Below are 22,149 nucleotides of genomic sequence, written 5' to 3'. Positions count from 1 at the left end.
CTGAAAAGTCCAAAGTGAACAAGAAAAGTATGTCTTGACATGGATGAATCGATCAATGGATGGATGGATGGATAAATGCCACTATGATCTCAACCCCAAGTTATAGTCCTTCAATGGCTTTTCAGTTCCTCCAGCATAGAGGGTCTATAAATATTTCCTTGAATTGGTCTCCTCTTATGTCCTCCAACTACTCACTTATCATTTCTTGCCTTAAAGTTTACTTCGAACTGCTTAAAGGTCCATGTATACCCTAATTCCATCTCTTGTTTTCCAGCCTCCATCAGGGATGTTTTTTTCTGCCAGGAATGTTGTTTGTGTATCCTTTTACCACAACAACTTCTTCAATTGCTTAGTTGCCCTTCATCCTTTAGGATTTGACTTCAGGGATCATCCTTCAGGGATCCTTAGGATCATCCTTTCCCACTCCAAGAAGCCTTTCCTGACACCCTCTGTCAATCTCAGATTTGAGTTCATTCTCTTTCCACTCACTTTTGTTAAAATTCTATGCATATCTCTATTACATAACATCTGTTTATATCCCATTCTCCCCAACTAGACTGTGAGCATCCTAAAGGCAGAATTTTGTCTTACTCCATCTTTAAATTCCCAGTTTCTAGCATAGTGCCTTGCCCACTTAAGGCTGTTAAATGTTTAATGACTGAATATAGGAAGCAATATTCTATTTAACAAATTTCAAACACAGGAGACCACTCTTCCCATATCAAAAGCTTAAGGCTTTACAGAAGAAACCGATTGTAAGCAAATAATTATACAAATAAGGAACAAATTAGTTTTTTTGTACAAGGTTTAATGCAAATAATAATGGTGTTTTAGATCAGCTGCCAATGATACCAAGGAAGGATAGAAAATGGAGGGCGAAAGAGAGGCCTAGAGTTTAAGAAATAAGGACCTGAAGGAGGTGGTTAAAGAATCTTTTGTCACATTTTTTCACACATCAAACCATTCTTTTCTAATATTCCATAATCTATCTCTTCTGTAAATTTTGATTTTAAAAGCAATTCATATCCCCTTGGGTATTGATTTAATACCCCTTGGGTATGAAAAGTAAGTAGCATGAATTTCCTAAGTCTTAAAATGATTTCTATTCACTAACAAGAACCTGCTATTATGATGTCATTAAAGCACCTGAGCACGGTCAAGGTGTCTACTAAAAAAGATGTCTTATACACAAACAAAAGATAAAAACAAAATCCTTCATCACAGTGACTGTTTCCAATCACTTCAGACTTTCTGAAATCCAAGCAAGTTGAACTTTGCTTTCAAACAGCAATAAGCTCAGCTACTTCCTCTCTCACTTTAAGAGGTTAAATTTATAACAAGTCTCCTAAATCATCTTGTGGAACACCAGACGTTCAGAGCAATTGATATGGTATACTTAATAAAGGTGAAGGGGTTTCTAAATGCAGAAAATCTGTAAACCCTTCCTAGATTTACTAGAATAGTATAATATGACATTAATATTTGAAATTTTTTATGAGAAATGCTAACATTGTGTAGTAACTCATAAAATAAGTAATGAATATAAATATTTCATGGATTTTATTTGAGAAAGTAGAATTAATAAATTATCTCTTGTTTGACTATACAGCTATTTTAAAAGAAGATACTTTTAGGAGATTTTTAGTTCTTAACTGCTTTGTCATAGGCTAAGTTTTTCAGTAAGAGACTTTTTTAAAATAAAAAAACTTTTTTTGTCTTCTTAATGTAGCAATGCCAATGAAAACTTTACCCTACTGGACTTCCCTGGTGGTGCAGTGGTTAAGAATCTGCATGCCAATGCAGGGGACACAGGTTCGATCCCTGGTCCGGGTAGATCCCACATGCCACGGAGCAACTAAGCCCATGTGTCACAACTACTGAGCCTGCACTCTAGAGCCCGCAAGCCACAACTACTGAGTCTGCATGTCACAACCACTGAGTCTGTGTGCCGCAACTACTGAAGCCCACATGCCTAGATCCCACGCTCTGCAACAAGGGAAGCCACCACAATGAGAAGCACGCACACCACAACAAAGAGTAGCCCTCGCTCACCGCAGCTAGAGAAAGCCTGCGCGCAGCAATGGGCAACGCAGACCCAACACAGCCAAAAATAAATAAATTAATTAATTTAAAAAACAAGCAACAAAAAAACCCAACTTTACCGTACTTAATTTAATAGTTACCTTGTTGGCTAGTTTAGTAAGAGATTAATTTATAAACTCTTTAAGAAACATCTTTCAAAGTGGGAAGACGCTTCTGCATATAAAAAATACAGCATTCTTTCTTCACCTCTTTGCCCATAAATCTAAGGAATTCTAGCACAAATGAAAATTCCTGGATTAATTATCTAAGAAATCTGAGTATCCCTGAAAAGGTGACAATAAATCGAACAAGTTTCCTTTTCCTTCTGTATTCCAGCATTACGACCAAGGCATCATTTAATTATTGCATAATAACTCATTTTAAGCTGCTCAAAGAGAATCATTAATTAAGGAACTGCTTCTATATGTACATCTATATCAGAGTACTATCTAAATTTTGCCTCTGTGTCTTATGAAGAAATGAATGGCACAGAGAAAAGCATCCAAAATGATGAAAGTATTAAAAAGTAGGGATCTGGAAGAGGGGCATTCATATAAGCCACTTAAGACCAGTTCAAATGCTCTCTTTTATTTCCCACTTTTAATATGAAGTTTAGCAAATATTTCATTTTTTAAAAGCATCTCAATTTTTGACACTGTTGATAGCCTTTCCACTTTTCTGTCTGTCAGGGCCTTTGATAGACATCCTTCCTCCTGGGGTGTATCCAGAGTCTGTGATCTACAGGTTGAGAACAGAAAGCTTCCTAAACCACTCTAACAATAAGCCTATGGAATATACATTTGGGATGACTCCTGGCCTAGAGATTTCTACTAGAATGGTAACTTTTAGACCTCTGGAAATTAAGAAATGTTATGAAATTTTCTCTCCACCCAAAAATGAAAAACAAATAATGCAAATGTCTTGTATGGTCAGAAGTACAGTGACCTAAAAATAGATAAATTCCTGAAATCCTTATCATTATATCACATTCTAAATTTTCAAAATGGGCTGATACATTTAACAAGTGATAATGATATATTATACAATAATCTTACTTCTTTAGAAATGCACAGACTCATTCCACCTAACTTTTACAATCTCCTCATGAAGTGAGTAGGGCAGACATTACTGTAGCTACCTTAAAGATTAAAAAGCTAAGGCACAAAGAGGAAAATGACTTGCCCAAGGGAACAGAATAATACAAAATGGGATTGAGACTACCAAGGTCTTCTGACACCTTGCATAATTTTTTTTCTGACAGAATTTATTAAATTGAGACAATTAATAGTTTCAGGTTACAAGTCTCACTGATGCTTATTCAGAGCTTAACTCAGATAAGTCAATTTTTAAAGTTTTAAGCCTTCCATTAACCAACTCAGAGAGCATCAGAATGTATAGACAATCTCTCAGGTGAAAAATGTTCAAAAAGAAACAAATAAATGGAAGTAAAATACCATATACTGGTAATGGAACTGATTACACAAATAATTCATTTGGGGCAACTTTGTGCACACAAAAAAGTTTACTGTAGCATTGCCTAAAACTGTGAAGCATTGTAGACAAACTTAAATGTTCATTAGTGGGAAACATAAATAAAATATGGTGCATCCAGTTTAATGAAATATGATGCAGGTCTGAAAGTATGGAAGAAAGATGGCCATGACTTTTTGTTATATTTATCGGTAGAACATAGTCTATAAAATAGTTACCCCCCCATACATGATATATTATGTAGTACATATCACATATATATATATATATATCATAGCATATATTATACAGATACTCTCACATCCTGCATATTACATATTGATATCTAGATACAAATAGATGTATACACATATTTATTTATGAATACATAATATATTTATACCTGTATCTAGTTCTGGAAAAATAGGTACCTAATTGTTAACAGTAATCACCTCTGCAGAGTGGGATTATAGGAGGGTATGAGTGTAGGCAGATAACTTTTAGTTTCTGTTTCATATACTTCTACATTGTTTGAGGTTTGTGTAGTCAGCAAATGTTATCTTTAATATATTAGAAAAAATGTGAAGGGTTGGTGTGAGCTAATTATATAAATAGGTTTAAATATGTTCTTTGAAAACAGATCAAAAATAAATTATTAGTGAAACTGTACTGTTTAAAAAGTTGTAGCTCTCCCAGCTTCTGCCCTTTGCACTGGCTGGAGTGGGGACATGGGAGCTGGAGAAGGTACCTAATGCCATGAGATGGAAGCCACGTTTTGTGGAAAGCAGTACAATAAATAAGAGAACAAGCCATGGACTTCATACCGCGGAGCTATCCCATGAGCAATGTTTGAACTGTTGCATGAGTGAAAAATATTCTTTTTCCATGTTTAAGCTAGTATTATTTTGGCCTGTTATAGTATAGTTAAACCTGATACAGTATCTGATTCACATGGTATTCCAACAGAATGACTTGTTCAGTTCTCATGGAAAACAGACATCTATCATAGAGTTACAAGCAAGATATTATCTTAGCCTGTTTTATTAAATACTTTTTCTGCTTCCATACTTTCCTATCAACATTATGACTAAAGTTGGCCTTCTACTGGAGCTTTCTACAGTGAAGAGCACGTTTACTGGGCAATAGAGTTGTTCAGTATCATTAACAGTTACATCTATTCAAATAAAACAACATATTGCTCCTCTGGGCTTATACTTCAGTTTGATGACCTTAGTTAGTGTGAGTTTAATACTAAGATGAGATTCCATGTTTGCTGTGGCAACAAAAATATGAACCTAGAATTCTGAGAGTTAGGCTACAAATTCATAAGGTTACATCACATTTTGAGGTCTCTGGTCTGAAAACACAGTGCCACTAGCCAATTTGACACTTCTATGTTATCAAGAACGAGAATCATGTCAAAAAGAAAATACTGAGCTGAATGAGTTTATATTTTAATTGAATGGCATTCTTAATGTTCTTAACTGTTAAAAAGCAAACAAGATGGATTAAAAGATTAGATATAGTTTTAGTCTAATGAAATCTGAGGAATTTATCAAAGAAAGGGCTTTTGCTCTTTTTGTTTGTTTGTATGTGTGTGTTTTGGTGGTGGTAGTGTGTCGGGGGGAGGGTGGGGGAGAATGGATCAAACATTGGTTACTAATATAGCACAGTTATCACCTCACAGAGTTATACTGCTTAAAATTAATTATGTCTCTATGTTTTATAAACAATAAGGTGCAATATAAGCTATCATTTTTATACTAAGTTATGACACTTTGTCACAATAAGGACATATACATCTCTCTTTTCTCAGTGATGAATACTGTATTGTAAGCTATTATAAACTCCATTTTTAGCAAAAAAAAACCCAAAAAACTATTTTATTGACCTAGAAACAGCTGTTCTATGAGAACTGGAGGGTGGCTGTCACCATATAATTGTGCGATGTTACATACTTTTTCTGCACTCAGTTCTCTTTAGTTTTTAATCATTTCATATTTTTATGTCACCAATCTAAGATGAGAATTTAAATGATTGGCTGTTTAGGTATGAAGTTCTTCATTACAAAAATATATATTTACAAAGCTCTAAACTAAGTCAGGTTTGCCCAACGTCATTGGTTTCTAAGGTTTGGGGAGGGGAGGTAAACGGAAGAGCTGGGCACAATAATTCTAACACACAAACACAGAAGCCTGAAGATGTGATTATATCTTCTTTTCTCTGCTTATTTACAAAGAACCTACAGTATGTGATCCTGACAACACATGTTTCCTATTTTGTCAGTTCAATAAAAGCATACCATGTCAATGGTTTTTAGCTTGTGATTTGGTGATTGTTTCAGCACTGACTGACCTGTATGTCAGCTGACACAGCTGACATAGTTAAATCAGAAATTAGCATGCAGTCTCCTAAAAATGCCAGACACATGGACCCTCTGCACCAGAGAGATATAATGAAACCCACATGATACCCCCATTAAACAATGAAACATGTGACATTAACTAAAAACAGGAACACATCGGCAAATGTGCCTGAGGAAGTTTATGGTATTTAACTCCTAAACATTAATTTTATCGTGGTATATGAGGAACTAATTAACTAAGAGTTTCCTTTTTTATTGGAAGTGGAAATACTGTTCAGAAAACTGATGAAGAGTAAGTACAGCATATTTTAAGTTTATTCAGCTTGGCTCATCGACTTCTATTTATTTAAGCTAATCTCAGAAGGCAATTAAATATTTCAATCAGTAACTTTATATGGCTATTTTATTTAGCACATTTCTGAAAAATTAATCAATGTGTTAAAATGCAGAATGAGTATGTGAATGTATTTCTAGCTTCATATAGCCAAAACAATGACTAAATACATTTAAAAAAAAATCACATGATCTTTTCCAACATGAGCTCTAATAGACAAGTGTAAAATTATAATAAAAAAGTTTAAAACTTGGTGATTATAATTAAAAGAGTTAAGAGACAAATGTTTCCATCAGCACTAAAATACTTTTCTCTAAACAACTGCATTTTCCTAGTCAGAGGAAGTCTCGTTCAGGGGTGGCAGAATGAATTTGATCCTATATAGCAGGAGTCCCCAACCCCCAGTCCGCAGAACCAGGCCACACAGCAGGAGGTGAGCGAACAAAGCTTCACCTGCCGCTCTCCACCGCTTGCGTTTCCGTCTGAACCATCACTGGCCTTACCACCTGAACCCCGCCCCCCGCCCACCGGTGGTCCGTGGAAAAATTGTCTTCCATGAAACCGGTCCCTGGTGCCAAAAAGGTTGGGGACCGCTGCTATATAGGACATGAAATGTAATTAATTGCTGGGTGTGGTTCTAATATAATATATATATATATTTTTTTTTTGGTGAGAGGAGCACAGGATGTATGTTTTGCTGGTATTATACACAGTATCCATCATTTATAAGTAACCTAATAAGATAGACACAATGGTAGGCACTGCTTCATATATAATCCTATTTAATCTCTGTAACAATTCAGTAAAATGAGTGATATTAATCCATTTTGTAGGTCAGGAAACAATCTCAACAACTTGCACAAGGACAATTAAAGTAGCACAATAAGGCAAATCAATTGCTTATCTGAATAATATTATACATACCCCTGTAAGTGCAAGATAAATTTTGTTATAATATTCTGTTCTGTGGTTGTAACATGATAGGTCAACAACCATAACTTCCAAGTAAAAAGGTTATAACATTTAAAAAATGAATATATAATACACTAGGCCACAAGTTCCTAAATCTTGGATCCGGGCACCATCAGTGGCTCAATAATTCTTTCCTCACACTCCTAAGATTAAAGAAAGGTCCAACTGCTCCATTTTATTAAGTAATATGTTTCAAACAACTCAGGTAATTTATGTAGTGTCTGAGAGATGCCTCTGTATTTTCCTTGAAATTGTAAAATATCCTGTGTGCCCCCTGTGAATTAGCTTCAGCACCCTGGTATCTTAGCACAGTTTGGGAACTACAGCCCATTAGTTTGGGAACCATAGCCCATCTCTAGGGAAAGATACTGTACCTGTAGCTACGTGACGCATTCAATTTGACACTTGGGGCCAAACTATCAAGCCAACTCTTTTACAACTGTTTCCTACTATATACAGAAAATGGGTTATTTTATTGGATTTTGACTTCCTGTAGATTTTTAAAAATTTCCACATAAAATGTCTTCCTGTCAAAAATTTCTGAAGCATCTATTAGAATTACGTGGCTAGAAATTTTACACCCAAACAAAGAGAGAGGCAGAGGACTATAGTCATTAGTAAAAAGAGAAGCACCTATTCCTTTCCTTTCTGCCTATAAAATATGTGCTCTGAAGGAACAGCACTTAACCTGAGTGGGGAGCTGGGGTGTAAGGAAGCTGAGTGTTGTGGAAAGAGAACTGAAAGTTGGGGTCAGAGAAACTGGTATGACGAAACTCACGACCTTCAACCACCTTATCTCAAACGTCCCTCTCAAGTCTAAACTGTTGGGCTAGGGGCTTCCCTGGTGGCCCAGTGGTTAAGAATCCGCCTGCCAATGCAGGGGACACGGGTTCGATCCCTGGTCTGGGAAGATCCCACATGCCGCGGAGCAACTAAGCCCGTGTGCCACAACTACCGAGCCTGCGCTCTAGTGCCTGCGAGCCACAACTACTGAAGCCCACACACCTAGAGCCCGTGCTCCGCAACAAGAGAAGCCATCACACACCACCACGAAGAGTAGCCCCCCCACTCGCTGCAACTAGAGAAAGCCCGCGTGCAGCAATGAAGATCCAACACAGCCAAAAATGAATAAATAAATACATTAAATAAATAAATCTATTTTAAAAAGAACCTGCTGTATAAAAATAAATAAAATAAAATTCAAAAAAAATTTTTTAAAATAAATAAAATGTTGGGCTAAAACCAGCATACGTATTCAAATTCATTTTGAATTTGGTAGATTTTTTTCTATGATGAGGCAGCACAAAACTCTTCCTGCCAACATAAAACTGTTCTGCAGGTGTCAAAGATGTGTAAATTTTATTTCAAAAATATCTACCTGGGACTTCCCTGGTGGCGCAGTGGTTAAGAATCCGCCTGCCAATGCAGGGGACATGGGTTCAACCCCTGGTCCGGGAAGATCCCACATGCTGTGGAGAAGCTAAGCCCGTGCACTACAACTACTGAGCCCACACTCTAGAGCCCATGCTTGGCAACAAGAGAATGAGAAGCCCACGCACCACACGAAGAGTAGCCCCTGCTCACCCCAACTAGAGGAAACCCACGCACAGCAACGAAGACCCAACGCAGCCTAAATAAATAAATAAAAATAAAAAAAACCCCAAATCTACCTGATACAAGCTTTGCAGTTCACAGGTTCAAGTCTTTGGTTAAGAGCTTAGGACTCCACTCAGACTTTCCAGCAGAAGCAAATGGGCTGTGTCCTCAGACTCTTCAACCATCCGGAGTATACTTGAACCAACTCATTTGTACATACATTCAGTTTATAATTCAGAATTGGAACTAGCATTTATTTATTTATTTTTAATTGTGGCCTAGCCACGTGGCTTGCAGGATCTCAGTTCCCTAACCAGGGATTGATCCCGGGCCACAGCAGTGAAGTACCAAATCCTAACCACTAGACCACCAGGGAATTCCCAGGTTTTTAGTTATTTAGTTTTTCAAATTTATTTCAAGGACTTCAATGATTGTTTTCTGATTAAAATGAGCTAGTACCCATAAACATAATTTAAAATTGGGATTTTAAATTAGTGCAATATAAAATCTGGGGTGTGTTTAACATGTAGCAACTGAATTGACAATTTTCACAGAACTGGTAAGTTAAAAATACAGATTACTTCATTATTTGTTTCCCTGAATGTTAAACCAGTGTTTTTACATAACTTTTTTCAAGTTATTATACATATTTAAAGCACTCCATTTAATAATACACCATTATTTTTACCTCCTTAGAAGTCTGGAAGTATTTTTAGACTTTAAAAAAGCAGTAAGAAAGACAATAACTAGATATAGATTCATGAAGAAGTGTGGTTTCATGCTTGATTTCACTAACAGCAAACACCAAAACAGAACTGAAATTCTGATAATGTATCAATGTCTGTAAACTGACCTACATATTCATAGATAAGAGTGTACTACAACATTCTCTAAAGCTTCTTTTCTATCTAGCCAGTGTGCTCTGAAGTCTCTGGCTGTGCTATTAATTTATTCTTATATTGTTTAATGACATGCTTTCTAGCAGTTAAGAGGAATTCCAGCAACTACATTCTGTAGGTGTCCATTCCACACCGTGTTTCTACCATCATATTTCTTAAAGGGAAAATACCTTTATTTCCAACTAGAAGCTTCTTTTTTGGAAAAGGAAGAAACTTAGTCAATTGATGATGGTTAGGTTACCCAACTGGTGTTTTTATTTTTTCCCCATTGATAACATTTTAACTTTCATGTGTAGTTTCAAAGATTTTAATTTTATTTATCAAAACACATAGTCTAAGCAGAAAAATTTATCATCAATACTTTCTTGAATGGATTGATGAAAAGCATTTGAGAGTATTTGATACCAAAAAATAGTATACCTTTCATATTTACTTGAAACTCAAATCAAGATGGATTAGTCAGTGTCTCTTTCATTGAGAACTCTGTGATATTACTCAAATTAAAACAAATGACAGCCAGAGAAGTGACATATGATTGACAGTTATGGGGGGAATAAAACAGGAAGTCCCACTGAAGAGAGAAGATGTCAAGATTTCTTTCCCTACCTCGATTCCTTTCCTGCAACATGATTACGGAGGAAATAAGTAGTCTGGAGTATTTATCGCTTCCACCCAGCTCCTCATTCAAACTGACAGTGTGAAAGTGTCAGCAAGGGTGGCACTTTCTTTTACTACTGGCTTTTTCTTCATTCTAGAGTTTGGCATGATGCTTATTTCAAGCTTTCCAGCAGCCGTAGAGGCTTTATTCTATTTTACTTCCAGGATACAAAAGAAGTGGTATCACTTATAACTTTAAGCACTGAAGGTATGAATATCAAATGGTTCATATATTAACACCTTTAGGAAGGGAAACATTTCTCCACGCCACATTACGTTAACACTGAACAAATTTGCTATGCCAACTCTGTCAAATGGGAGTGAGGCAGAGGTGTTCTTGACCTTTTCCAGGCCCCCTGGAAAAGGGGGGCCTTTTATGCTATTGTTCATACTCAATGTGGTTTTCTCTTCAGCACAATATTCGCTAATGGGACTTATGTCTACAGTTGCTTACAAAATTTCTTTTTGAAAAACAGAACTAGTCTCTATGTACATATTGCAGGTGCAGTGTGAGGCAACTGATGATTTTTAAAAGTGTCATTTTTTTTTCATTTTAGTAACCAAGGCTATGAAAAACATATTGGCAACATGCATTTAATGTGAATAGTAATTTCTTAGGTAAAGGGAAACAAAAAATCTTTTATAATTAAAAACTCAGAAATCAATGTAGCAATAGAATTTAAAATTCTCTTCTTAAAGTTTAAATTATTTTTAGAATTTAAATATTTAGGATATAAATATAGTCCTTAGTTATACAAAGAAGTTGGTGTTTCTGGATGAATCAATCTACAAAGATAGTATTATGCAACAAATAATATTAAATAAATACATTAAGGATCCAGAGTGAGACCACCGTCTTAAAACACAGGAAACCAAAGTCAAGAGAAAGATGTGCAAAAGCCATATTTAAAACTGCAAAGAGCAAAGTGCTTACAAGTATGAATTTTTTTTTTTTTTTTTTTTTTTTTTTTTTGTGGTACGTGGGCCTCTCACTGCTGTGGCCTCTCCCGCTGCGGAGCACAGGCTCTGGATGCGCAGGCCCAGCGGCCATGGCTCACGGGCCCAGCCGCTCCGTGGCATGTGGGATCCTCCCGGACCGGGGCACAAACCCGTGTCCCCCGCATTGACAGGCGGACTCTCAACCACTGCGCCACCAGGGAAGCCCACAAGTATGAAGTTTTATACTCCTCAGTTCAGTTCACTTTTACCTAGACTCCATGGTTGCAATCTACTCACTCATATGGCTTTAAAACATTACATCCCATTTCTTCATTGCTGTATAAAGAAAGTTTAAAAACTAGGAATAAATGTTAAATATGAAAATTCAAAACATCATTTAACAGGAAGCAGATTTGATTCCTAGTAATGTTCAGAAGAATTTCTGAAATGCAATAAGTGTTGAAGCATAGCAAGATGCTAATGTGACAATTTATTAACATATAAACGAACCAAAATCTACTGGAACTTACAAAATAATATTCTATATAAATATCTAAAATGATAATACTTTGCTAATTGTTTTCAATGGTATTCTATTTTGTTCAATGAAAATATTTCAATTATTAGATTGTTTCCAAAACTCACAGTGTATAATTTTGATTTTCCTTAAAAAAGTCATAAAATCACAGGCAAGTAAAGTTGATAAGCAATATAAACAGTTATCTCAATATAACCCATCACTTAGTGTAAAAATGCCCTTGTATTGTTTGTAATGAATGCTCAATCATTTATTCATTCATTCAACAAATAGTTGAAATTGTACTAAAAGTTTAGATATAACAATACGTGAGACAGAATGAGCACTGGCCCTCATAGACTTTACAATTAAAGTGAAAGGAAATACACAGGATCCAAAGGAACCTGGAGAAAGGGATCTAACTAGATCAGGCCAGCTTTCCCTGCCTGAGCTGGAAGAGGTTCAGAAAACCAAGGAGAGTGAACACAGACAATTCAAGTCCAAAGTCAAGAAAGAGTATGGTTCGCTCTAAGAACTAAAAGAAGCCTAATGAGAAATTAGGTTGTAAATGTAGGGAGGAGACAGATAATGGAAGGCCAACTGATTCACATTAGGAAACTTGGGTTTATCTTAAAGGGCAATGGAAAGCTATTAAAATGCATATTCCTGTCTTACCTACATAAAAATAAATTGAACCTGAAAATTATATTCATAATTTAAGAATACACTGGAAATGAAAGTTATGTAACAAAATTATACAAAGCAAATATTGGCTTCAGAAGCATAGAAATAATCTAAGCTCTTAAATACAACATAAATCCTTTTCTACACTTTCTGTGTGTTTCCTCTTTAAAATAAAAATGCTATATGGGTGATCTAATTTCTTGGTGTGGCAGGAATATTAAATTGCCTAAAGCCATGCCCTCCACACACTCCCAAGTGAAAAATCAGTGGTACTTACTACATCCAGCCTTATAGCTGAAGCCTGGAGGAAGGAGGAATCCTTGCTGGGCAGCTGCAGCCAGTGTCCGTTGATCGGGAGGGAATACAGGAATCATTAATGGCGGCAGTTGACCTTGAACCTGCTGAATGTATTAGAGTGAATCAAAGAGAAGAAGTTTTCATACTCCATGCTTCCCATCCTCCCACCCTTATGATATAAGAAAAAAATTATTCAATTCTATTGGCATACAAGCCTGCTAGAACCCTGGATGTGAGGCTATGTCTTAGGACTACTTTAGACAGGAGAATCAGAATACTGAATACTTTACCTGGAAGGTGTTATCAAGTTCACTTTCTAACCTGGTGAATAATTTCCCTACATGACGATATCCTTTACAGTGATGAAGCATCAATACTTCACACTACAAGTTTTTTCTTACTGCATTAATATAATGATTAAAAAAGTATCCCTTAGGTTGAACTAAAATCTCCTTCTGTAAATCTCACCTGTTAGGACTAATTCTACCTTCTAAAACAAAATTAAACTGGCACCATTTTATATATGAACAGCTCTTCATTACTTGAAGATAATTCTCATGTTCATGCATAATACTAAGGTTTTTTTTAAGTTCTTGAATAAAAGAGCTGAAAGAAAGCTTAGAGAGTAATGAAGACTTTCCCCATTCTTTATAGAAGAGGTAACTGGGCCAAAAGAAAACTGACTTGCCTGTGCCCATGGAATGGGGGAGTCAAAACCATGTCTATGATCTAGTCCCTTGGATCTTTTGAATTCATCTATCCTTTTTGAGGCAATTGAACCACTCATCAACCACACGGCCTCTCTTTTGGTTGCCATCTTTAGAATACACCTTAATTTTCTGGTGTCACTCTGAGGATGTAGGGTTCATATCAGTAAATAAATAATCTAATACAATGGAATCACTATTTTCTTTTAATTGAACAGTAATTTCTAGAAATATAAACTAATGCAGTCATTTCTGCAGTTATGTCACATTGTTACTAATGCAGAGGTTGTCATTTACTAAAATACCTAGGATATTTTTCCAAATATTTAAGCAAGATTTCTCTGGTGGACATGGTTATTGGTTAGTGTTTGTCAGAGAACATACGAATGAGAATTTAGGATCATGCTAAAGATCACATCTGACACTTTATTCTCCTTTACTATTTCTTCCTCACATTCAGCCAGTTATTTGGAAAAAAAACAAATATTTCATGAACACATACTATGTATAAGAAAATGAGCTAGGTAGTACAGACATAATAGTAAACAAAACAAACAAGATCCTATGCCCATGCAGCTTACATTACAGTGGGGATAATGGTTAAAAGTAAAACAAACACATATACAAACAAACAAACAAACAAACAAAAAATTCATTCAGTCGCTAACCTTAACAGCAACTCTGAAACATCTCCGGACTTGTTTTCCCTTTCTCTCACTGGCATTGCACATTCTTAGACACATGATTCTGATAATTCTCATAATTTCTCACTTTAAAGGTCCACCTTCACTTTCTGCACCATTTCATCTTTCATAGTAAGCCTCTGAGGTATTTCTGAGATTTTGGTGTGTGTGTGTGTGTGTGTGCGCGTGCGTGTGTGTTGAGGGGGTGGAGGAGGGGATGAGAGAGAGAGAGAGAGAAGGAGGAAGGGTGAGGGGAGAGAAAGAGAGACAGAGAGAGCGCCAGCCAGCCAGCCAGAGGAATAAGCACTGTAAGAATGAGGACTCTGCTTTCAGAAATGACTCCAAATTGCAAAGTATTTCTTTTAGCCAAAAGGATTTTAAACCTATCACTGCCACCAGAGTGAAATTAAAAGTGAACAACACAACCAGGAAAACAAAAAGAGAACGTTTTAAGGTTAGAGCTGAACGTTAAAAAGCTTGTATTACTACAGCCCACATTTTTTGAACATACTGGAGAAAAGATAAACTTTATGTAGACACCAATGGAAAACGATTGAAGTCTCAAAAATTAGAAAGTGCGTATCGAGCAAGTATGTAGGAAGAAGGGAACTGAAACAAGGGGGAGATGTTTGAAGGCAAAACAGCATGGGCGCTAGTTCTGTATTGAAGGACACTGTATTGAAGAGGATACTGACCAGAATAACAAGCAAAGAAACAACAAACTAGCCACGCTGGTTAAGGGTTATCGCTAGCTACTATGTATCCTTTTTATTTCATTGTAAGTTATTATATTTTATATAGTACATCTCCTCCTTTCTAAGACACCATTGGTTATACAATGTATAAGATGGTTATAAATTTAATAAGAGCACTTTAGAGGGAAGAAGAAAGGAATTTCAAATGAAACACATACAAGGGTTGTAAGAGTCATCCAAACTTCAGAGACCTTAAAATTTGGGGAAAATAACTTCTACAATTGCAGAAACAATAGCTTCTTATTTTAGTGCGGTAGTTCTTAAACTTGAAGTTATATTTTAGAATCACCTGGCAAGCTCTGAAAAACTCTCAATGCCCAGACTGTTTCCTAGAAAACAGGGGTGAATTAAATCTGAATCAACAGGGGTGAGACCCAGCCATCGGCATTTTTTAACATTCCCCTGATGATTCCAATGTGCATCCAGGTTTGAGAACTGTCTTAAAGAATGCTGATGTCACTGTCAACAAATCTTTTTGTCTTCTTCATAGTTTGCCTTGAGTTACAAAGGACTTTCAGGTATATAAGTAGTTGAAGGGAGACTCTGCCTATTACAGGTCTGGTGCTCACAGGACATTAAACTATATTCCTCATAGAGTTCCTTCTAAATGAGTCTTGTATCTGTATTTCACATGCTCCTCTTCTGAAAAGCTTTCGATGGTTGCTTTTACTTAGAGAATAATGACCAAATCCCTTCACATGGTATTCAGGATTCTTCACAATTTGTTCCTGGTCCATCTTTCCAGGTATTTCTGCTTCCCTCCTTCAGATATTCTGTACTTTTGCCTCAATGGGTCAGGAAGGCTTCCTTGCATACCAGGTGTTTTCCCACGCTTGAACAGACTCAAAAGTATCTTCTCCTCTGTTTTTAGTCATTTCTCTTTTTCTTTTCTTCTTGGCAAAATTCTACTTATTTTTCAAAGGCTTCTGAGACCCACATAATGTCTTGGCCTGTGAAGCACTTCTTTCTTATGGTGCCAATTTTCAGGCAGAAAAAGAACTGTTACTTCTTTAACCTCATAAAGCTAACACAATACTTACTGTATTGAATAATAGTTACTTGTATAAGTTGAGCCTCCCTTATGACCTACGAACTTATTTAGGAAAGAGGCTGTAACTTATTTATTATTATAACTCCAGAGCTTACAGCAGCAGCTGAAATTATTATAGGAATTGATAATTCATAAATAAAGAAGAACAATGTATTATACAGTCCTGTCTTTGTAATTACTTCTTCGTGCCCCACCTCCAAATGTCCACAAAAGGCCTGTGGAAAACAAAGTTCTTTAACGACCAGGAAGGAATTCAATTTCACCGGAGAAAAATGGCAGCATGAAATACCAGCTGCTTTGTGCTCCTATTCTTAATGTATAGATAAAAGGTCATATACATCATGATAAATCCATGATTCTTAGAATTATGCATTCATGAAGAAATAGAAAAGTAATACGGAAATACTGGAAATTTATTACATACTTCTGTAATGGACAGATATGCCTGCCTATCATGTTCTAGTAACATGATGTTTTAATTATAAAAGCTTTGCTTTTCCAGTACTCTATCATTACTATTTTCTTTCTTCAAATATTTCCTGCCTGGCTTTATTTACATTTATTTTTCCACAATAATTTTAGGATATGGAATTTCTCTTTGAATTCATTAACCTAATGGCTTGATGGCCAATAACAGGTTATATCTTTTAATCTATTCAAATCTTCTTTTGCTTCATATACTTATTGTAGTTTTCTTGGTAATTTTATTTTTAAGGTTTTTAAAAAATACTTTTCTTGCTGTCATAAAGTTAATGTGTTCTTGTTATATTGTTTAACTGGTTGTTGCGTGTACATAAGTCTATCTACTTGTGTGTGACAGCTTTTACCCAGGTAATTCATTCATATTCTAATAATTTATAATAATTTTTCAGGAAAAAAATTTTAGTATTTTAAGATTAAATTGCAATAAATTCTGGCACTTTAAAAATCTGTATTTTATTATGATTATTAAAAAACATTTTGCTTTAGTTATTAAAATTTTTTTTTAATTTATTTTTGGCTGCATTAGGTCTTCATTGCTACACACAGGTTTTCTTTAGTTGTGTTGAGCAGGGACTACTCTTCGTTGCAGTGCATGGGCTTCTTATTGCGGTGGCTTCTCTTGTTGTGGAGCACAGCCTCTAGGCACATGGGCTTCGGTAGTTGTGGCACATGGGCTCAGTAGTTGTGGCACACAGGCTCTAGAGCACAGGCTCAGTAGCTGTGGCACATGGGCTTAGTTACTCCACGGCATATGGGATCTTCACAGACCAGGGCTTGAACCCGTGTCCCCTGCATTGGCAGGCGGATTCTTAACAACTGCACCACCAGGGAAGCCCCTGCTTTAGTATTGTAACTTGTTTTAGTGTCTGAATTTTCCAAGATCCACAAATGTAGAATAACACTTTTAAGGCTGAGAGAGCCTAGAGATTATCTGGCATAATACAATCATTGTGCTGATAAAGAAATGAGACTTAGCTTGGCCATATAAATTGTTCAAGATCCCACATTGAGGTAAGAGCAAAGTTAACACTGAAACTACATCTCCTAACAATCTAGTACTCTTTTCCAACACTTGGGAAAAATTGGGGGTGGGGAGCACGAGGAATTACAAGGGAGAGGAAGAACTAAAATGAAAAATAAGCCTAATTTCATAGTCCCAAAGATGTGTTTACTTTAGAATAGCATAGGAAAAATTACAGAGCATTGTAGTAATATTCAGAATAAAGGAAACAGTAAAATATATACAATCCAAAATGTGTGGTTAATTCATCTATGCAACTAAAAACACATTTCAAAAACAGTTGATCCTCATTATTTGCAGATTCTGTATTTGCCAATTTGCCTACTCAATAAGATTTACTTGTATCCTTCCCAAATTTACTTGTACTGGTGCTTTTGTGGTTACTCACAGACCTGTGCAAAGTAGCAAGAAATTCTGGTGATTTTTGCTGTTTAAAATGCACATAGAATCAATAATAAATATTAATAAGGTGTCTTTAAACAGAAACACAAATAAAACAAGGCTATGTATTGATCAGTTGATGAAAATAGTGTGACCAAAGGCTCTCAGGAACCTAACTTTGTGTTTCCTCCAGGAGCAAAATCATTCAGTATTTGATAATTCAGTGTTCATGGCAACTTTATACGAATAACTAGCACAAATAATGAGCACCAACTGTATTACTGCTGTATCTTAAGTAATTTTTAGTTCCTTGATGCTGAAAATTAGCCCACCTTTGGGAGAAAAGGACGTATCACATCAAAACAGTATAATGTTTCCTGGATAAATTCTAAAACAAATTTGTTATAATGTTAGCATTTCATTCTCATATTTGCCAGTTTTGACTATTTCCAAATCCTATTCACTGTTAACTTCACTTATTTTCTTTTATTTAATGGATGAATTCCCTTAAAGCTCCTAATTAAGGTTTAAAATGTGTGACATTTATAATTAAGTTTCAACAAAATACTTTTGTCACAAAATGTTGGTCTTTTTAATGGGGGCATGTTATTCACAAGTCTGAATAACTCACAATAAATTTAAGATGCTACTTCCTGTATTTTTTTAAACTTTAAGATAGAATATTATGTTTTAACACTTTTTATAATTCTACCACATAGGTACTGCGTGTAATCTTGCCCTCTAAAATTTTACAAATCCAACACAATCACATTATCACACTTGTAAAAGAACAAGTAAATACTTATCAATTATTCATAGTTAAATATTTTATATTTTATGTAAATATTCTATTCAAAACCCTTCAGTGGTTCCCTGAAACTATTTAATATATCAAGTAGATATTTAAGATTATTAATTTAGCTTCCAGTCCCATGGGTCTGTTTATTATTCATTCAATCAACATTTCTACTAACTAGAATGTATACTTTTTTGGTAACTAGGAATATAAAGATGAATTCACATACAATGCCTGCTCTCCAGAAGCTCTAAGTCTGGTAGGACAAATGGATAGATAATTAGAATACACTGCCATTAGTTCAACAATAGACACGTGTATGGGATACTATGGAAGCACAAACGAGAGACTCCTAACACAGCCAGAAGAAGTCAAGGCAGGCCTCACAGAGATAGGTCCAGCAGGTGTAGGGTCTGAATGGATAAGTAGGAGTTAGCCAGGCAAAGAGGTGGGAGTGTGAAAAAAGAATTCCAAGCAGATGGGAGAAAAAATGAGCAAATTATCAGGGACAAGAAAAAATATCATGTGAGGGGGAAACCACCAAGCAGTGTAGAACAGCAAAAAAATGTAAGCAAGAACCAGGGTTAGAAAGTCTGCTTGAATCGATCTGTGTTTCACTGTGAGAAACTTGAGATTCCCCCTGTAGGCTCTGGGGACCATTTAAGTAGGTTAGGTGGCATACTCTGGTGGGCATAGGGAGAAAAGATTTGAGAGGCAAAGCGTGGAGACTAGGTACATGTTGATGATGGGGGAGGCTATAAATGTGTGGGTATATGAGAAATCTCTGTACCTAAAAAAAAAAGAAACTATATATGTAAGAAAAGGAGAAGAAGAGAGAGTCACGATGATTCTCAGGTGTCTAGTTTATGTAACTATTTATACTGGTATGAAACAACAACAAAAAAACATACAGGCATACTGATAGTTTTCATGGAAAGATAAGAATATGGTTCTGAACACATGTGTTTGAGGTACCTAGATAATGTTCCATTGGAGATACCTTACTAGCAGACTGATACTGCAGTCTGAAGCTAGTGAAGAGATTTTTAGAGGCTATGGTTTGGGGGATCACTTGTTGATGAGAGTGAACTAGATAATCTAAAGAGGGTTTGAAGGATAAAGAGAAGACAGCTTAAAACCATCTGGGTCGCAACAATAATTCAACAAAGGGCAGAGGAAGAGGAGTCTTAAGAGCAGAGAGGTAAGATAAGAATAAAGAAAATCTTGAGTACAGTATCACAAAATTCAATGGAATATCAAGGTTGAGGTAGTGCCTAATAGTGAAAAGTGTAGCAGAAAGAGTATTTTAGAGACAAAAATAATATCTTCTGGAATAGTTTATTAGAAGATGGTGATGAATCTAACAACAACAAATCCACTAGAATGGATATTCTGAAAGGTCGAGCATATTCCAAAAGGTTGAGCCCTGAATGACAGGCAAGATAAAGGGGATGGCAAATGTAGAAGATTCTTCAGAGAAGGCTGGGTGAGGCATTAGGAGAGACATTTGATGGCAGCTGCGTAGGGATGCACAGATTTTATTTAAGCAGCAGAGTTTTAGGTAGCAGCACCTTTACTGGCTGGAAGGAGCAAATGGAAATTGCAATTTGAAATGTAGGAAAGAGCAATTAACGTGTGGACCAAAATTATAGAGGAGGCTGAAAGGCAAGGCAGAGGTGTAGGGATCCGCTTCGCCTGGGAATGACATCTCATTCTCTGGGCCCTGATGAATGAAGCTATACAAGTGGCTCTAAGCCGATAACGTTCTACCGGTAAGGAAACAAGAAGGTAAGGAGAATCAGTTCCGACGGAAGAAATTTTCTCAATGTTGAAGGCAAAATCGTATGCTGAAAATGAGAGATGCTGGGACTGAGTAAGGGAGTTCATCAAAGGTATGGAAGCTTTGGATGGTTACTGTGAGAAATGAAAAAGAAAGTAACCACAGACGATTAAAAGGGGTGATGGAAAAGTCTAAGGCCTGAGAAGAGACCACATGAACTATAATGCTGTCAGGCTTCCCTGTTCTGTGATTTTTCTGAGTTTCTGGTCACAGGTTGGGGAAAGTCAGAGAATTAGGGGGGGCTTCAGCAAGGATAGGTTATGAGGAAATCAAAGTTGCTTTTGAACGACAATGGGCTTTAGACTTCACCCCAGGAAGAGAGGCCTGGAAGGCATTACTTGACTGGGAAAAATATAGGAATCAGAAAACTAGAGGGACTACTCCATGATACCAAGGAGCAGTTTGTGTGACAGCTCAAAAAACAGTAAGTTATGGTAGAAGACCTGTTTAAACTACATACACAAATGTTAAAATGAAAGGCAGCTATATCATTTAAGTCAGCACAATTACAAATAAAATGTAAAATCTGAAACTTTCCAAATGTTCCTCAAGAATTTAGTCCGGTGAGTACCATAATATTCAAGCACACATGGTATTTAGGGATCAATTCACCTCCAGCTGAAATTCAGCCACCTTTGGTGGGGAGCATAGGAGCTGTTTAGAAGCACACAGCGACACTATACAGCAATTTTTGAGAAAATGGAAAATATAATATTCCAAATGAGATTACAAGAGGGGTTTAGGTAGGCAGGATATAATTACCCAAACTGGAGTAACCAGGATAACAAAGCTGACTTTCCACCATTAGCAAGAAGAGGCATGGGATCGTCAATGACCATGAATAATCTGTGTTTTCTCATTTCACATAATAGAAAGTCGATTTGTAAGTTTATCCGACCCAATGCAATGGTATTTAGAAAATGAAAAAAAAAAAAAAAACCCTACACTAAAATTTAGAATAAAGGAGCCAATTTATCTTCCAATTAATCTACTTGGAAGACTAAAGACAATCTCATTGAGTGATACAGAAACATAAAAACACTGCTCAAATTGCAATCCCTGCCTCTCACTAGCCAACAGTCACACTGAAGTTGTATCACCTCTAATTTCATCTGATTCAAGACAAAGACAAAGTAGTCATATTCTTTTAGAACAAAAATGAACAGCCATGTGGATTTTTTACATAGTAGTCTTCTTCGGCAAAAAGCCACAGAACTTTTTTTAAAAATCGTTTCCAAGGATGAAAATGACTTTGCCAAGCAAAGTGGCTTCAAAACAGGCCTCAAAAATACTAATAGAAAGACAGATGGTTCTACTAAGAGCTTGGCTGCCAAAAAAAAAAAAAAAAAAAAGTAGAAAAAAAAAGAGTGATGCTATTGAAGCTGACTGCAAAGTTATCTGATGACTACAAATACTTTTGTCCCAATGCAAGTGCTAACTCTGCCTCTAGGGCTGATACAGCCAAAATACTGACTTCCCCACATCCGTTCTCCCTATATCCCCCACCCCTCCTAAATAAAACCTGTCAGTGCCAAGCCCCACAAAACAGCACAAGCATGCGCTTGATTCTGACTGACTGCTCTGCAGAAGCAAAAGACTGCATTGAAGAACTCCTGTTTA

General features: G+C 36.2%; 1 protein-coding gene across 10 annotated transcripts in view; it reads right to left on the bottom strand.

Moving 5' to 3' along the window:
• SOX5 (SRY-box transcription factor 5) overlaps positions 1-22,149 on the bottom strand; it is a 1,015,676-nt gene that overhangs the window by 121,129 nt on the left and 872,398 nt on the right. For 7 of the 10 annotated variants that reach the window (XM_082635813.1, XM_082635815.1, XM_082635814.1 and 4 more), the window contains one exon: positions 12,793-12,916. In XM_082635813.1, coding sequence (XP_082491939.1) covers positions 12,793-12,916 — 124 coding nt within the window. The remainder of the gene's footprint in view (positions 1-12,792; positions 12,917-22,149) is intronic. The other 3 variants (XM_082635812.1, XM_082635818.1, XM_082635811.1) reach the window with 1 other exon arrangement.

The sequence above is a fragment of the Mesoplodon mirus genome (assembly GCF_964341445.2).
Source record: "Mesoplodon mirus genome assembly, chromosome: 11".
NCBI lineage: Eukaryota > Metazoa > Chordata > Mammalia > Artiodactyla > Ziphiidae > Mesoplodon > Mesoplodon mirus.
This window is presented reverse-complemented; position numbering and strand designations above follow the sequence as displayed.